General features: G+C 41.0%; 1 protein-coding gene across 1 annotated transcript in view; it reads left to right on the forward strand.

Moving 5' to 3' along the window:
* PLCH1 (phospholipase C eta 1) overlaps window positions 1–17,575 on the forward strand; it is a 235,274-nt gene that overhangs the window by 192,540 nt on the left and 25,159 nt on the right. Inside the window, exons 13-16 of the mRNA XM_082840361.1 lie at window positions 3,604–3,765; window positions 9,671–9,742; window positions 12,976–13,067; window positions 15,979–16,076. Coding sequence (XP_082696487.1) covers window positions 3,604–3,765; window positions 9,671–9,742; window positions 12,976–13,067; window positions 15,979–16,076 — 424 coding nt within the window. The remainder of the gene's footprint in view (window positions 1–3,603; window positions 3,766–9,670; window positions 9,743–12,975; window positions 13,068–15,978; window positions 16,077–17,575) is intronic.

The following is a 17,575-nucleotide window of genomic DNA, read 5'->3' on the forward strand; positions in this document are numbered from 1 at the left end:
ATTGTTTTGGGTTTGTTTTTGTAGATCCTTTTCTTCTTTTGTGTTTCCCACTTGGAGAAGTTCTTTTAGCATTTGTTGTAGAGCTGGTTTGGTGGTGCTGAATTCTCTTAGCTTTTGCTTGTCTGTAAAGCTTTTAATTTCTCTATCGAATCTGAATGTCATACTTGCCAGCTAGAGAAATCCTGGTGGTAGGTTCTTCCCTTTCATCATTTTAAATATGTCATGCCACTCCCTTCTGGCTTGTAGACTTTCTGCTCAGAAATCAGCTGTCAACCTTATGGGAGTTCCCTTGTATGTTATTAATTGTTTTTCCCTTGTTGCTTTCAACAATTTTTCTTTGTCTTTAAGTTTTGCCAGTTTGATTACTGTGTGTCTCGGCATGTTTCTCCTTGGGTTTATCCTGTATGGGTCTCTCTGGACTTCCTGGACTTGGGTGTCTATTTCCTTTCCCATGTTGGGAAGTTTTCAACTATAATCTTTTCACATATTTTCTCAGGTCCTTTCTCTCTTTCTTCTCCTCCTGGGACCCCTATAATGCAAATGTTGTTGCGTTTAATGTTGTCCCAGAGGTCTCTTAGGCTGTCTTCATTTCTTTTCATTCTTTTTTCTTTATTCTTCTCCACAGCAGTGAATTCCACCATTCTGTCTTCCAGGTCACTTATCCGGTCTTCTGCCTCAGTTATTCTGCTATTGGTTCCTTCTAGTGTATTTTTCATTTCCGTTATTATATTGTTCATCTCTGTTTGTTTTTTCTTTAATTCTTCAAGGTCTTTGTTAAACATTTCTTTCATCTTCTCGATCTTTGCCTCCATTCTTTTTCCGAGGTCCTGCATTATCTTCACTATCATTATTCTGAATTCTTTTTCTAGAAGTTTGCCTATCTCCACTTCATTTAGTTCTTTTTCTGGGGTTTTGTCTTGTTCCTTCATCTGGTACATAGCCCTCTGTCTTTTCATCTTGTCTGTCTTTCTGTGAATGTGGATTTTGTTCCACAGGCTGCAGGGTTATAGTTCTTCTTGCTTCTGCTCTCTGCCCTCTGGTGGATGAGACTATCTAAGAGGCTTGTGAAATTTTCCTGATGTGAGGGACTGGTGGTGGGTAGAGCTGACTGTTGCTCTGGTGGGCAGAGCTCAGTAAAACTTTAATCCACTTGTCTGCTGAGGCATGGGGCTGGGTTCCCTCCCTGTTGGTTGTTTGGCCTGAGGCCACCCAACACTGGAGCCTACGTGGGCTCTTTGGTGGGGCTAATGGTGGACCCTGGGAGGGCTCACACCAAGGAGTATATCCCAGAACTTCTGCTGCCAGTGTCCTTGTCCCCACGGTGAGACACAGCCACCCGCTGACTCTGCAGGAAACCCTCCAACACTAGCAGGTTGGTCTGGTTCAGTCTCCTATGGGGTCACTGCTCCTTTCTCTGGGTCCTGATACGCACACTACTTTGTGTGTGCCCTCCAAGAGTGGAGTCTCTGTTTCCCCCAGTCCTGTCTAAGTCCTGCAATCAAATCCTGCTCGCCTTCAAAGTCTGATTCTCTAAGAATTCCTCCTCCTGTTGCCGGACCACCAGGTTATGAAGCCTTACGTGGGACTCAGAACCTTCACTCCAGTGGTTGGACTTCTGCGGTATAAGTGTTCTCCAGTTTGTGAGTCACCCACCCAGCAGTTATAGGAGTTGATTTTATTGTGATCGAACCCCTCCTACCATCTCATTGTGCCTTCTCCTTTGTCTTTGGATGTGGGGTATCTTTTTTGGTGAGTTCCAGTGTCTTTCTGTCGTTGATTTTTCAGCAGTTAGTTGTGCTTCCGGTGCTCTCTGCTCTCACAAGAGGGAGTGAGAGCACGTCCTTCTACTCCGCCATCTTGAACCAATCCTCGCATCTGGCTTTTCATTTGTAAGGTATCTTTTCTCTTTCTGTATATGCTGCCTGGTTACTGTTATTTCTAAAATGCAACTCAGGCACTTGTCTACCCAGAGACTCTCAGCGACTCCACACCTCTTGACTTCTTGCTTTCAGGAACCTCCACAACCCATTCCCAAAGTACTTTTCCAACTTTATCTGCCACTACCCCCCTTCATGAACTTCTGCTCCAGGAAAACAAATCTGTTCCTATGTTTATAAAACACGCTTTGCTAATGTAAAAATCTTTGCTAGAGTGATGGATGACATCTCTTCATCACTGTTGAAGTTTTAGTTACCGTACAGAGTCCCCCCTGTTCTTTGAGGTCTTCCTGGTCACTCAGGCAGGAATGCCGTGTTCCTTCTCAGAACCGCTATTGTGCTGGTCATTTGTGCTTTTGCAGGCAGCTGTGTGGACCTGAGTAGGATATTTGGGGACATGCCTTTGTTAGCCTGATGGGATCTTTGCTCCTGATGTCAAAGGCCAGCTCTTTTCCACCTTTGTATCTCCTGCAGGACCTGAGGGCCTCCAGTGAAGTGGAGTGCCTCATTCACTGGGTATATTAAAGATATTCGTGCATGTGGTATTAATACAGGGAAATTCAATAACCTGTTCTGATGTAGCTTTTTTTTTTTCCAGTTTCCCTTTGTATTTATATTGCTTTGCTCTTATAAGATTTTGTGAAAATGAATGCATTACTGAAAAACTGCCCATTCTCTTGTTTAAATATAATGACCTCTTAGTAACAAATTTGCAAAGTGGAAAAATGGATCTTAAACTTTTGGTGAGGACTAGGGGCATTGTTCTGGTGGAGGAGCGCCCCTTCCTTGCCTTTGGGTGGGTTGGCCTTTGGCAAGTGGCTGAAGAGTTTATAGAAGGGTGTTGGACATAGCGGGAGGGGGAGGGAGTTGAGAAGGGGAGAAGCAGTGAACAGAGCCTGGGCCGTTAGTTTCAGGTAGAACAAGGGGGCCAAAAACCTGCACTAAGCAGACTTCTAGGAAATCTGCGTCCCTTGATCACTTAAACATTGTATAAATTATCTCCTGGACACAGGCAGAGCTTTATTATCCAAAACACTTGAAATTAGTTGTGATCTTAAGGTAATTACAGTGCTGAGTCACGGCACAAGTCAGTAGTGAATTCCCTCCAATTACATAGTGGGGCAGAGATAGGAAAGACATTTTATCTCAGAATAATCCTCCTTTACAAAGATTTCCATAGCACTTTTTTCCCTTCAGTGAAGGAAGTGATTTGTTTTAAATAGTATAGTCTTGTTCAAATTTCCCTATGTAGGTACAGAAAACTTATTCTCCCAAAACTTTCCTTGGTCTTCCCTCTAGTGAAAGTATAAAGTAGTGTGGGGAGAAGGACTTAGGAGCCCTGTGTTGGAATCCTGCCTCAGTTCTTTGCTAGCTTTGCAACCTTGATCAACTTATTTCTCTAAACATCAGATTCTGTGTCTCTGAAATGGGAATGATAATAAGACTATAGGGTTGTTAAAGGTTGAATGCAGTCATAGTCATCATTATTTTATGGGATTGGTGGAGGGCTGGTGGGAGAAGGACAAAAAATTGTACAATAAGCTTAACTTTTTACAGGTAATTGAGAGAGAAATTATAGCGGCAATATTGGCTTGAGTGAAGGCTGTGTTCTAAGTGATTCTGTGTTCCTTAAGGGAAATTATTTCCACTGTTTAATTCTTCGCAGAATAACGGGACCACTGAGCATCAGGTGGAATCTTTCATAAGGAAAAAACTGGAGTCGCTGTTAAAAGAATCTCAAATTCGAGACAAGGAAGATCCTGATAGTTTCACAGTGAGGGCACTACTGAAGGCCACGCATGAAGGCTTAAATGCACACCTGAAGCAGGTATACATTTCCCTCTTGTACTTGTCCTTCAACAGGAAAAAGAAAGCACCTCATGCTTTGTTTCTTATCATTTGTCATTTGTGGAAGGCTTCTCCAGTTTCTTCCATTTCTATCCTTATATTGCTGGAAAAATGAGAATCTCCTCCTGAAAAATGGAGAGAAATAGTGAATAATAGATTAAAGTGCATGGGTGGGTGTAGAAATGATTCATATGCTCCTTCACTGGCACCCTCAGGACAAAGCCCAGTGCCCCTGCATTCATCTTCCCCACTTGTGCTCAGGTGAGGGTGGGGACTCATTCAGGCGGCCTCCATGCCCTGTTGATCACACCTTCTGAATGTGTATGTCTGTCCACTTCTTCTCCACGGCTGTGTCCTAATTCAGGCCAATGTTAACTCTCACTTAGACTTCTCTTGCCCTCTTTAAATCTAACCTTCACTCTGAAATCAGCATGATGTTTTAAAAATGCAAATCTGATCGTGTCACTCCGCTGTTCAAAATTTTTCAGTGGCTTCCTATTATGCTTGGGATAAATTACAAACTAACTGGGCTTTCAAGGAACTGCATAATTCCATCCTTGCCTACCTCTCCTGTCTCAGATCTCCCCATTTTCCCTGTCACACCACCACCCACGACGTCACACCAGCCACAACCATCTAAATGCCATGGTCTTCCTCACATTCCATTTCCTCTGCCTGGAACACTCCATTTCCACATCTACGCTAGCTAACTCCTACTTAGGCTTTTAAATTCCAGCAACCATGTGGTATTCTAAATGAGTCCTGCCTTGACCCCTAGGTTAGGTTAGCTATCCCTTTTATATTGTTGATGGTAGCCTGTTATATCTTCTTTTTTCAAGAAGTTTTTTTTTTCCCTACACATTTGCATTTATTTGTTCAATATCTGTCTTCTCAACTAGACTGTAGATTCTGTGAAGGCAGGAACCATGTCAGTCTTGATAACCATTGTTTTCCTGACTTGTATAGTGCCTGGACCTTAGTATGACCTTCATATATAGTTGCTGAGTGAATGAATGGTTTGGGCTCTGGCTGAGGTTTTTATTCTGCTTTCTAATAAAAATATCATAAATGGGCAAGGAAGAGGGATAGTGGGTTTGCTGATGTTATCACGGCAGGACATTGAGGGCATTTATTCTGGACCAGAGGAGATCCATGTGGTCCCTGGCTTAGCTGATAGCAGCCTCCCCTGCTACTGCTGCCTACCCTCCAGAGCTCAGAGCTCCCCAGGCAGAGGGAAGATCATCACTCTTGGATGTGAGCAACCACTCAGCTCTGGTGGTTACTTTCTAGACTCTACAGAAGTCCAGCCATTCAAACGCCTGGCTGTTTCTCAGGTCTGTTTAGTTTCCAAACATAGAAAACCTAATTCAAAATGGCTTAAATAATGAAGAGAGGTGTTGGGTTAGGTAAGTGGCAAGTTCATTTGCAGAGTGGCCTTCAAGGTGGGCTTAGTTCAGAGGCTCAGCAGGGTCATCAAAGACCTGTCTTTCTGTTCTACCTACCACGTGATTAGCATCATCCCATGTTGGTTCCCCCTCTCCTGGTGGTTGCAGGGTGACTGCCAACAGGCCCCTGAGCTATGTGTTTCTTGGTCCAAGTACAGAGAGAGTGAGACAGTGTATGTGCCTCATCCAACAAACCAGAGTTTGTGCTGAGCTCTGGTTGAGCATCTTAGCTCATGTGCCCACCCCTGAGTTGATCCCCATGGTGGCCTTGCATATGTGTCCTTCTTGGAACAGTAATTTGGCAAGGACGTAGGATACCATTGGCTTGCTGATGCCACTGAGAACTTACCCCTGGAACTGGCACCAGGGTCTGCCCCTCTGAAAATGCATTCTGCCCCTGCACGCTGGAGGGGCAGAATGGAATGTTGGGAGACAACCAAAATGTCATTTACAGCATTATTGCCCTTACAGTTTATCATACAATTTTGAATTTTCTTGAACATTTCTATAAATACCAGTTAGCCTCTCCCTTTCCTCCCTGACCCTCCAGCCTCTTAGTTTAAACCACACAAATGTCTGTAAAATCACATTCGGTTAACCCGGCTTGATTTCTGCTTCTTGTCCCTGGTGAACTCTCTTTGGCTAATCTGGGCCAGTCACTTCCCCTTATGCTTTTGGAGAAGTCTTTGCTTGCTCCATCCTAGATCATTCTGACAGGAAAGACAACAGCAGGTCTTGGGGATTTTTGAAGAAACAAATCAAGCCCATCTTCCTTTGTATGGAAGAGATCCTAATGGTAATTTCCCCATCAGGTAAGATGGTAAGGGACTTCAAATTTCAGAGATGTAGTAGGACAAAACTCCTCCTCTTTTTTATTTTTTACTCTCCCTTAAACCTGGGTGACTGCAAGAATGTATCAGACTTGCAGAAAGTAAATGGAGCCTGCAACTTTAATAAACTGGACTATGAAGTGTTAAGGTTTTTAACCCTGCTGTTGTGTTAGTTTTTAAAGTACGGTTTTGGTTCAGTGGCAAGCAAAGACAAGTCACTGTAGAGACAAGTCCATCTGTGTCAGATACATATACACATGTAGAGCCAAGGCTGAGAATGTGCTGTGGGGTTCAGGACAGCTCAGCACTTCAGCTCCCTTCCCTTCTGGATCGTCACTCAGAAGTGCAGTACTGTGTGCTACTGGTGCCAGCTTTTTCCTGGAGATCTCCGAAGTAAAATAAAAATGAAATTCTCATCCTTCACGCTGGAAGAACTTAGTAGAAGGATGCCTGCCTTCTTTAGAGTTCTGAATTCACTTCTTTGTTTACATCCCAGCTACAGCCATCTGGGTAGCCTTAATTATTCCTTACATGAACTTTTGCACCTCTCCCTGCTGTCCCGCTCCCTCCAGTCTCTCATTTATACCACTACCATAGCGATATTTCAGAAACATGCATCTGATCACATCATTCTCCTATTTTAAACCATTCAAATGCTCTTCATAGTTTGGAGGATAAAGCTCAAATTGAAAGCTATAGCCCAAAAGATCCTTTCTCCATCATCTGACCCCAGCTCTGATTTGTTCATTAATGTGCGTGTGTACAGTACAAATACACAACCCAACCCCTGCCTTTCTTTGTTTCCTGGAAAGTGCCACGTTCCTGGCACTTGGCCTTTGTGTTTGCTTTTTCCTTGCACACTTCCTCTTCCTCACTTCACGTAGATAATGTCTACCTGTCTTCTGGCTTCAGCTTTTGTAACATGTCCCCTTAGACGTCCTCCTCGATCCTCAAGTCTAGGTAGATGGCCTTCCCGTGCCCTCAGGCAGTACCCTGAACTTTCGCCATCATAGTCTTATTATAGTGTGTTATGATCATTTGTCTCCATCATAAGAGTGCAAGCCCAGGGAGGACAAAGTCTACATCTCTCTTGCTTGCTGTCTCCCTTGTATTCATGTTGAGTTCCTAGCACAGTGTTTGATCCATGGATTCAATGAAAGATGCAGGGCTGATGCTCAAGGAGAGGTCAAGTTGGGGAGAGATATCTGTGTGTATTCCTCTGGTACATAAAGAAGGAGTGTAGAGTGGGGGAGGGAGAGAAAGCCAGAGAGGAGACAGAACTACACAGAATCCCTGTTTTATCACCAACTAGCTTTGTAACTTTGGGCATATTATCTAACTTCACTATACTTCTGTTTTTCTTATCTGCAAAACTAGGATTTTAATTATACTTATCTCCAGGGATGGTTGTATATATTAAGTGAGAATATATGTAATACACTTAGCATAATCCTTGGGGCATAGCAGGTGCCTATTAAAATGGATGACCTTATACCTCAACTTGCTTGGGGCAACCTCGCTTTATACCTATTGTCCCAGCGTAATTATTAAGGTGCCCGATTTCACTCTTTTTTTAAAAAAAATAAATTTATTTATTTTATCTATTTATTTTTGGCTGCGTTGGGTCTTCGTTGCCGCTAGCGGGTTTTCTCTAGTTGTGGTGAGCGGGGGCTACTCTTCGTTGCAGTGTGCAGGCTTCTCATTGCGGTGACTTCTCTTGTTGTGGAGCGTGGGCTCTAGGCGCTCGGGCTTCAGTAGTTGTGGCACGCGGGCTCAGTAGTTGTGGCTCACGGGCTCTAGAGCACAGGCTCAGTAGTTGTGGTGCATGGGTTTAGTTGCTCCATGGCATGTGGGATCTTCCCGGACCAGGGCTCGAACCCGTGTCCCCTACATTGGCAGGCGGATTCCTAACCACTGAGCCACCAGGGAAGTCCCCATTTCACTCTTAAGAGTCCTGTTTTGGACAATAGATGACATGGTCTCCCTACTAATAGATGAGCTACTAGAACTGGAGAGGAAGTCAGAGGTTAATTGGTCCATTCATCCCCCATGTCACAGATAAGAGGACTGAGGTCAAGAGGTGGGTGTTTACCCCAGAGGAGCAAGTCTTTAGCACAGAGTGTGTGCTGGAATCTCCTGTTTTGCTTCACCTATTAATCCCTCTCTTTCCATCTGATTCTGAGTCCCAGGGTATTTCTTATGTGTTCAGCTTCTGTTTCCCATCAATGTATTGATGTATATAATTTCCTGCTTAGACTTAAATCCATCAGAGAGACTCTCACTCACCTTAAAACACCGTTTCAATTCTCTGTTCTTCAGACTGAATAAGCCTAGTTCTGTAAAACTTTTCTAATAGGTTAAAAATGATTTTTTAAATCACCTTAAAAAAAAAAAAAAAGAGAGATGGGGGACCTGAGGCTACATGGTGGCAGAACTGGGTCTCCTAACTTGAAGAGCAGTGTTACTTCTATTACCATAGCTTACTACTTTCTTAATTCTAGGGTTTTTGAATAGTTAATGATCAGCTTTAATTGATCTTCAAAGGCAGTCAATGTATATAAACCAGTCAACTAAAATTACCCTGTAAACCTGCCACCCACCCTCCTCCACTATTTTCTGAACTGCCTTTTCCCCAACCCAGTTCTCACTGTTCCCCCTCCCCATCCCGCATTGTATCTTTGATTAGTTTCTGTGGATATATGTAGATGCTCTTCCTGACCTTTTGATTTCGGGTGGTTTTGCTCACCTACATTTATTCCATTTATGAGATTATCTCTGTTCAGCTGAAAGTCCTGGGAGGGCGGGGCCTCTTGGTCTCCTCTTACATCATGTAATTAGCAGTGAATCACCTAATACATATTTTTAGGGATGACAATTGGAAAAAGAGTCTAAACCCTTTTAGCAGAGTGGTCTTTTTTTTTTTTTTTCTGTCGCCTAGAGTAAAGAGATCTCTAGCCTGGAAAATTAATTCACATGAGGAGGAATTCAGAATCTACAATACATCTTTCCTGTGCTTACCACAGAGGGAATGATTTTAATGAACAGATAAGCTCTGCTGCAGTTTACTTAAAGAAAAACAATCTTATTGCCTCATAGATATACTTGGATTTTATTTGTTTTTAATGTTTCCAAATTCTAAGTAGTAATTAAGTGATCAGTCTGATTAGTTTTTTTTAGTCAACTGAATTGGCTGTTAATGACTTGTGGCCATTTTTCAAAATTAAATCTACTTTTAACTGAAGATGATTTATTCCCCCTCAGGGCATTGATAGGAATGCATCCTGTGCTGTAGAGAGCCTTGTGAACAGGCAGTAGAGAGGCCTGCACACCTGGGCATTACTGAGAGGTCCTTGACCCCAGCTTTGGGGAGCTGTTGGCAGCTGCCATCTCCTGATGGTGCCCAGGTCTCTCTGTACAGCATCCCCCCTCTCTCAAGGCAGACACAGCCACCTTCAGGGAAGTGGAGGGTAGAGCAGGAGGAAATGAGCAGGACCTGCCGGCTGCCCACCTAGAGATGGAAGGAGAGAGGGACTCCATGCCCTTCCATCAGAACTAAGGAGAAAACAAAAGCAAAGAAGAAAAGTAGTCATATTATGCTTTATTTACTCAGCATCCAGATGTGAAGGAAAGTGGAAAGAAAACACATGGACGATCCCTCATGACCAACTTCGGAAAACATAAGGTACGAATTAAGGATGATAAGTGTGCATAATTCCGGTAATTTAAAGAGTCCAGAGGGTGACAGGAGACTATCATCATGACCTTGGAATAACTGCAGATTTCTCAACAAAGACCCCAGAAAAGGAAAAAGTTGATAATTAAACTATTTTATAATTTAAGAACTCCTGTTCATCAGAAGTATCAAAGAGCAAATAACATACTGGGAAAGAATATTTTCAATATTCTGTACAAGTCCACAAAGGATTTCTTTCCTGAATATATAAAGAATTCCTATAAATCAATAAAGAAGGCACACTAATTTTTAAAAAACAAGCAAAAGGCTTAAATGAACTTCACAACAGAAGATATCCAAGTGGCTAATATGGAAAAGGTTCTCCCCCTTATCAGTCCTCTGGGAAATGCAAACTAAAATGATGATGAGATTCCGTGTACACCCACCACAACAGCAAACATAAAGAGATTGACAACAGCATGTGTTAGCGAGGATGCTGGGCAACTTGAACTCTCATCAACTGCTAATGGGAACCTGCCTTTGTGCAGCTCCTTCCACACACTGTTTCACAGTACCAACTAAAGCCACTCTATGAACCATGTCTTATCAGTTCCATTGTTAGGTGTGTGTCATGAGACAAACAACGATATTTACAGGGGCATTAGTTGCAATACTACAAACAGGAGACAGTTCAAACGTCCATCATCATTAGAAAGGATAAAAATTGTGGCGTATTCGCATAAGGGAATATTTATCAGCAATGAGAATGACAAAATTACAACTACATGCAATAGTGTGATCTTGGTAAACATGACATTGAGCAAAAGAAGCCAGACCCAAGAGAGTACATACAGTTTGAGTCCATTTATATGAAGCTCAAAAACAGGCAAAAAAAAATCTATGGGATAAAAGTCAGGATAGTAGTTACCTTTGGGGAGAAGGTGATGACCGAACGGGAGAATCTGAAGGCTTTGGGGCAGATAATATTCCATTTCCTCATTTGGGTGGTTTCACTTTTTGGAAAGCCATCATGCTGTGCACTTACGATTCCTGTGCTTTTCTAAGTGTATGCTTTACCTTCAATAAAAAGGTAAAACATGTTAAACAAGAAGTCAATTATTGGGTGATGAACTTTATGCATGAGGTTTCTCCAAGGCCATTTCTTGTACTTTAATGAATGCTGTATCTGGAATTTCCTGCCCCATCAATAGGATAATTTATTGAAAGGTTGGACAAAGTAGCCATAATAAACTGAAAACAACCAAACTGTTCTCCCATAAAGACTGCTTGAGTAAATCATGATTCATTCACACAATGGACAATTATACAGCCATTAAAAGATGATCACTCTGGGCTTCCCTGGTGGCACAGTGGTTGAGAGTCCGCCTGCCAATGCAGGGGGCATGGGTTCGTGCCCCGGTCCGGGAAGATCCCACATGCCGCGGAGCGGCTGGGCCTGTGAGCCATGGCTGCTGAGCCTGTGCGTCTGGAGCCTGTGCTCCACAGCAGGAGAGGCCACAACAGTGAGAGGCCCGCGTACCGCAAAAAAAAAAAAGAAAGAAAGAAAGATGATCACTCTGACGAGCTCAACATGCAAAACATTAAATAAAAAAGTAAGATGAAAAACTGATTATGTCGTATGTTAACTATGATAAGATGTGTCAAAACTGTATGTAAAGAAAATATATCATCATTTCTCCAAATATCTATCATTGGCGATTCATTACTTATTTCTACTTTCTGCATTTTATATTTTAAAATGAACCTGGGAAAGACAGATTTATTATTGTAACACTTCAAATTACTAACTATATGCGGAATTGGAGAATATTTCTTTTCTTGATTACAACCACTCATTTAAATTAAAATTATTTTCCAAAGTAAAGCTTTTAGGGGGTACCTTTGCTAGTATAGAATTAGAATTTATTATGTCTCAAGTCATAAAAATGAATGTTTACAAGATTATTTACAGGTTATTTAAATAAGTATTAATAGTATTTTAAATTGAAAGTTAATATTATGTGGTTTACAGAATGACTTTCCATGTCATCTCATTTAATCATCACAAAAATAATAATCCTTTAGGACAGATGTTTTTGTCCTACCCTTTAAAAAAGCACAATAGAAAGCTTGAGAGATTAGCCAATTTATCAGCTTGGTGAGAGGCCAATCTGGAACATGAGATCATCAGATGCCTGGGTCCACGCCATGTGCACTGAAGTTCTCAAGGCATAAATAAGATGTAAAAATGTTCTAGACTAAATTGGCGCCTTGCCGTCAGTGCAGTAGAGTTGAATGTGTTTATGCCAACAGGGTAGTTTGAATTTTTTTATTTGTTGAGAATGAGAAAATCTAGAAGTTGATTTGGTCCCATGGTAATGTGGGGATGGAGTCCCTTTCCTTTTCTAAGCCATGTTCCCAAAATGTCCAGCGTACTCTGTCTAAAGGTCTTACCTTTGTTTGTAGAAGCTGTAATTTTGGTGGCAAGTTTTTCTGCAGTTACTAGGGCCCCTCCCCATCATTTGTATTGTTGAGGTGTGCGTTGCCAAATATTGGGGTTATCTCCAATGTGGTGGGGCTGAAAGTGTATCATTCCTAAGAGGTTTTATGTCTAACAGCTAATCTGTCCAAAGACACCAGGTTAGTCCTACAGTCTTTCAGCCTTACTCCTGTAGGTAACAATTTTCATTCTGCTCTAGAAATTAAGATGGGTCAAAGTCTCAAATGAACAGTTTGATTTAGATGGGTTTTTGAATGCAGACTGAACAAAAGCAGGAGTGGTAGTTATTCATTTAAAAATTACTACTTGTCTTTTTTATCAAATCTGCCTTTTATAAGTAAGTCAAAGGGAATAGTGAGCTTCCTATATAAGAGGACACTTTATCCCTTATAATCATTTAAATAGATATTACAACTTTAACCCTACCCCTCACAGAGACCTTCAATGCATGACTAATAGTCTAAGACTTACATTTTATGTGGCTTAGAAGTCAATGTTAGAGCATGAAACCCTCAGTTTTGCCTTGATATTTTAAGATAATTTTGGCCACAGACATGCTTATTATTGATGGTGAGGCAAGCTGCAATATTTGGTCAGTTGTTTTTTTCCAAGTAATTGTCCTTGTGTGTGTGTGTGTGTGTGTGTGTGTGTGTGTGTCTATTTTAAAGCTCATTCCTCTGTATGTTGTAGATGTATCTGATGTGCTGAGTTTGTGTTAAGTGAACTCTGATTTTTCCAGCAGAAAACCACAAAATCACGGTCCAAATCTTGTAGTGCTGATGAAGAGGAGGACGCACAGCAGAATCCTGGCAAGGAGACCGGCCAGCTGTACAGGTAAGAAAGCTCTCCATGTTTCTTGCTCAGGCTCCTGGGGCCTCTCCATCCACATCAGCTTGGCTGTTTTAGTTGTACCTGTCTAGGAAATCAGATTGCAAGGTAGAGAGCTCTGCAGTGGGACATGTGAAGATCAACAGGATGTGAGATTATAATACATGTAGGGGACTTGTGCTGCCTGGCACACAGTGAGCTCTTAATAAATGCTGGCTGTAGCAGTTGTCAGGTAAAAGATATCTTCAGAGAAGAGAGAGGGACCACATGAACTAGTACAGAGGGGCTCTCACAGGAGACTGAAGGAGAAGATAGATGATGAGAACATGTGAAGAGTCAGGGATCTGAAATCAGCCAGACTTCAAACTCTTGTTCCTCCAACTTTAAGATGGGGGCAAGTTAGGCTCCTCATTTGTATCTATTTCTTAGGGTCATTGTAAGGATTAAAGGAATTAAACTACTTGGCTTGATGAGCCCTACTCCAATTAACTAAGTGCTCAAAAGTATTAGCTGCTGTTGTCTTTATTATTGCCAGTAGAATTTGGGATGAGTAAAATGGCCAAAATTGTAGAACCCAAATTATGACACATGATTTGATACAGGATTTTCTGGCAAATTATGTATACAGTAAGTCTCGCAAAGGAAAGTAAATTATATCCTTCATAGACAGATAAATATACAAACACGTGCACATGTACACACACACCCCTCTGTGACTTTATCATAAGACTGAAACTAAACGAAATTGGAGGCATAGAGGTCCTATAGGAATGAATCACATTTAGTGTTCACTTAAATTTTATATTTGCGCTTCACTCCAACAGAATGTCCATACATAAAATAGTAACTAATTAGTGAGGGCAAAGGAGATGTGTATGGTTCCTACCCTTAGAGTACAGAAAATTCAATATGTAGTTACAGTAAAGGATATAAGAGAAATAGAATTACCTTCCAGGAGACCTCTGCTGTGAATTTTCTCAAATATAAGCTTGAGAAAGGCTTGGCTCTGAATCATATAGCCAGGGAAGCTATCACATGAAGTCACGTTGCATGCTGCTCTTGAGTCAATTAGAGATTTGCCCGTAATAGCTATCGAGGCTCAAGCATTGATGACGGTGTCCTTTCGGGACTTCAGTAAACTAATTCAATTTTAAGATAAGGATTAAAAGGGCTAACTTTATACAGAAGTTGTCTGTGTTATGGAGTGTCCTGGGAGTTTTACTTGTCATTTCTAGGCATTACCTCCCTCACATTGATTTATAATCATTTGCTTTCACAAAACCAGATTTTTACCGATGGCTAAAGAATTTCCTAATTACGTGGTAAAGGAGGAACATGGATTCTTCTTCCCATTGGTTTTTATACCTGTCTATGTGCATGTCTTCTTTCTTGGCAAAATGAGGTGTTGACACATTTTGGCCTTAATTCTTTTGTTGAATGTATATAAGTATCATTACAGTAAGAATTTTTGTCTGATTTGTTCACTATTTTATCTCCAATAGGTGCTCAATAAGTATTCACTGAGTGAATAAATCTATATCATCACTATCTAATTCCAGAACATTTTCATCACCCCAAAAAGAAACTCTACCATTAGCAGCGACTTTCCATCTCTCTCTCCCCCGGTCTCTGGTGCCAACTTTTTGTCTCTATAGATTTGCCTTTTCTGGACATTACATATAAATGGAATCCTACAATATTTGGCCTTTTTTGTCTGGCTCCTTTCACTTAGTATAATATTTCCAAGATTCATCCATGTTGTAGAATGTATCAGTACTTCATTCCTTTTTATTTTTGAATAATATTCCATTGTATGAATATATTGCATTTCATTTATCTATTAATTAGCTATAGGGTATTTAGGTTGTTTTCACTTTCTGGCTATTATGAATAATACTACTATGAACATTCATTTCTAAGTTTTTATGTGGACATAGGTTTTTATTTCTCTTTGGTATATACTTAAAAGTGGAATTCCTGAGTCACATGGTAACTGTTTAATTTTTTGAGGAACTGCCAAACTATGTTGGCAAAGCAATTGTACCATTGAAAATTTCCCAGCAATATATGAGCATTCCAGTTTCTCCTCATCCTTGCCAATACTCATTATTGCCTGCCTTTTTGGTTATAGCCAACCTAGTAGATATGCAGTGGTATCTCACTGTAGTTTGGTTTGCATTTCCTAAATGACTAATGTTGAGCTTCTTTTCATGTTCTTATTGGCCATTTGTGTATCTCCTTTGGTGGGGATTGAAGTTTTTAATGATTATATGTTTTCCTAGAGGAGAAAAGTGTGTCTGTGAGGAGAATGTGATAATCTATGGAGAATTTTACTGTGGCAAAGAGTAAGTAGCAGAATTTGTAAAGTTGTACAGCAGATCCTAGGAGTGGTTTATGGGATACAGAAGATATAGACGTACAGAGAGAGTAAGTAATGGATATTTGTCTTAAGAAGTTGAAGAATATAGAAAAAGCATAAAGAAGAAATCAAAAATCACTGTACTTATACCTCTAGAAGATAATGACTATGGAAAGTTTGGTGTATTTATCTTTAGGTATGGGATTCTTGTGACTGACAGTACAGTATCCCTACTGCTTTTTAGTCCAGGTTCTCCTTCTGACAAAGCAGAGTGATTCCCTGCTAAATTCTGGTTTACTCCACAGTTGGGTAATGGTGGGAATCAAGCCCTTCACAATAGAACTCACAAATTCAGGAGAAGAGACTTGAATAAAGTCTGGCTGAGCGGTGGAAAAAGCCACATGAGTGTGGTGTTGTGGTGGAGAGAATGCTGAACTAAAAATCACACTTGGTTTCTAATCCTGGCTCCATCAGGAGCAGGTAGGGAAGGTGGAGTAACCAGAAGCCCAAAACTCTTCCAGCTCTAAAATGTCATGAGTCCTGGTGTGTATGTTACAGGTTGGGCCGCCGAAGGAAAACCATGAAGCTCTGTCGAGAGCTCTCTGATCTGGTTGTGTACACAAACTCCGTGGCAGCCCAGGACATTGTGGATGATGGTAAGGCCTGAGGGATTTTTCTTCTGGATACACACTCCTGACCTTTCTTTGTCAATTGTTAATTAAACTTTTGTTAATTGGATCATCAGCACACATTTCTGGAACTGTGGAGAATCCAGCTTGAGTGTCAGGAAACTGATGGCTGGTACAATGCTTAGCTCACAGGGACGGTTCTATTGATTACTTTGCCTAATTGGCTAGAGGTCAGAGGAAGACTTTATTATTATTAAAAAGACAAATGTATCAGAGCAAGGTCTTCCCAGTCTTCAAACTATGGAGACTTGACTTAGTTTGATGGCCAGATCACAGATGGCTGTTCCAAGTGTGAATGACTAGAAGAAAGAGGAAATTAATTGACAAATATGACATCTTGAAACGCCCTGTATTTTCTCATTGAAAATTTTGACCTTGATGAAAATAATTTAATCCACAGATTGCAATTTTAACAACAAGAGCAGAAATTTCAGAAGCATTGACTCTTTCACAGTTTCTTACCCATCTGTTGCCATATGTGGAGTTGAGAAATTCTAGTTACAACTGTTCTTACCCTGAGTTTCCTGCTAGCTGCTCTTTCTCTTTATCCTCTTCCTTTCTCACTTGTATTTTGTTCAGTTAATGGGTGCTTATGAAAATAAACTGCGGTCATATGGGTTTTCAATCTAATTGTAATTTTAGTGGAAGAGAAATGTACGTCAGAATCTCCCATTTTCTCATGTCTCAGTGAAGGGAAAACAACATTGTGCTGAGTCTGGTTTTTTTTGCTTTTTTTTTTTTTTTTAATCTTTATTGGAGTATAATTGCTTTACAATGGTGTGTTAGTTTCTGCTTTATAACAAAGTGAATCAGTTATACGTATGATCCCATATCTCTTCCCTCTTGTGTCTCTCTCCCTCCCACCCTCCCTATCCCAGCCCTCTAGGTGGTCACAAAGCACCGAGCTGATCTCCCTGTGCTATGCGGCTGCTTCCCCCTAGCTATCTATTTTACATATGTCCATGACACTCTCTCACTTTGTCACAGCTCACCCTTCCCCCTCCCCATAACCTCAAGTCCGTTCTCTAGTAGGTCTGCATCTTTATTCCTGCCTTACCCCTAGGTTCTTCGTGACATTTTGTTTTTCTTAAATTCCATATATATGTGTTAGCATACAGTATTTGTCTTTCTCTTTCTGACTTACTTCACTCTGTATGACAGACTCTAGGTCCATCCACCTCACTACAAATAGCTCAATTTCATTTCTTTTTATGGCTGAGTAATATTCCACTGTATATATGTGCCACATCTTCTTTATCCATTCATCCGATGATGGGCACTTAGGTTGTTTCCATTTCCTGGCTATTGTAAATAGAGCTGCAATGAACATTTTGGTACATGACTCTTTTTGAATTTTGGTTTTCTCGGGGTATATGCCCAGTAGTGGGATTGCTGGGTCATATGGTAGTTCTATTTGTAGTTTTTTTTTTTTCTTTTTACGGTACGCGGGCCTCTCACTGTTGTGG

This window comes from Leucopleurus acutus, assembly GCF_964270905.1.
Source record: "Leucopleurus acutus genome assembly, chromosome: 5".
Lineage (NCBI taxonomy): Eukaryota > Metazoa > Chordata > Mammalia > Artiodactyla > Delphinidae > Leucopleurus > Leucopleurus acutus.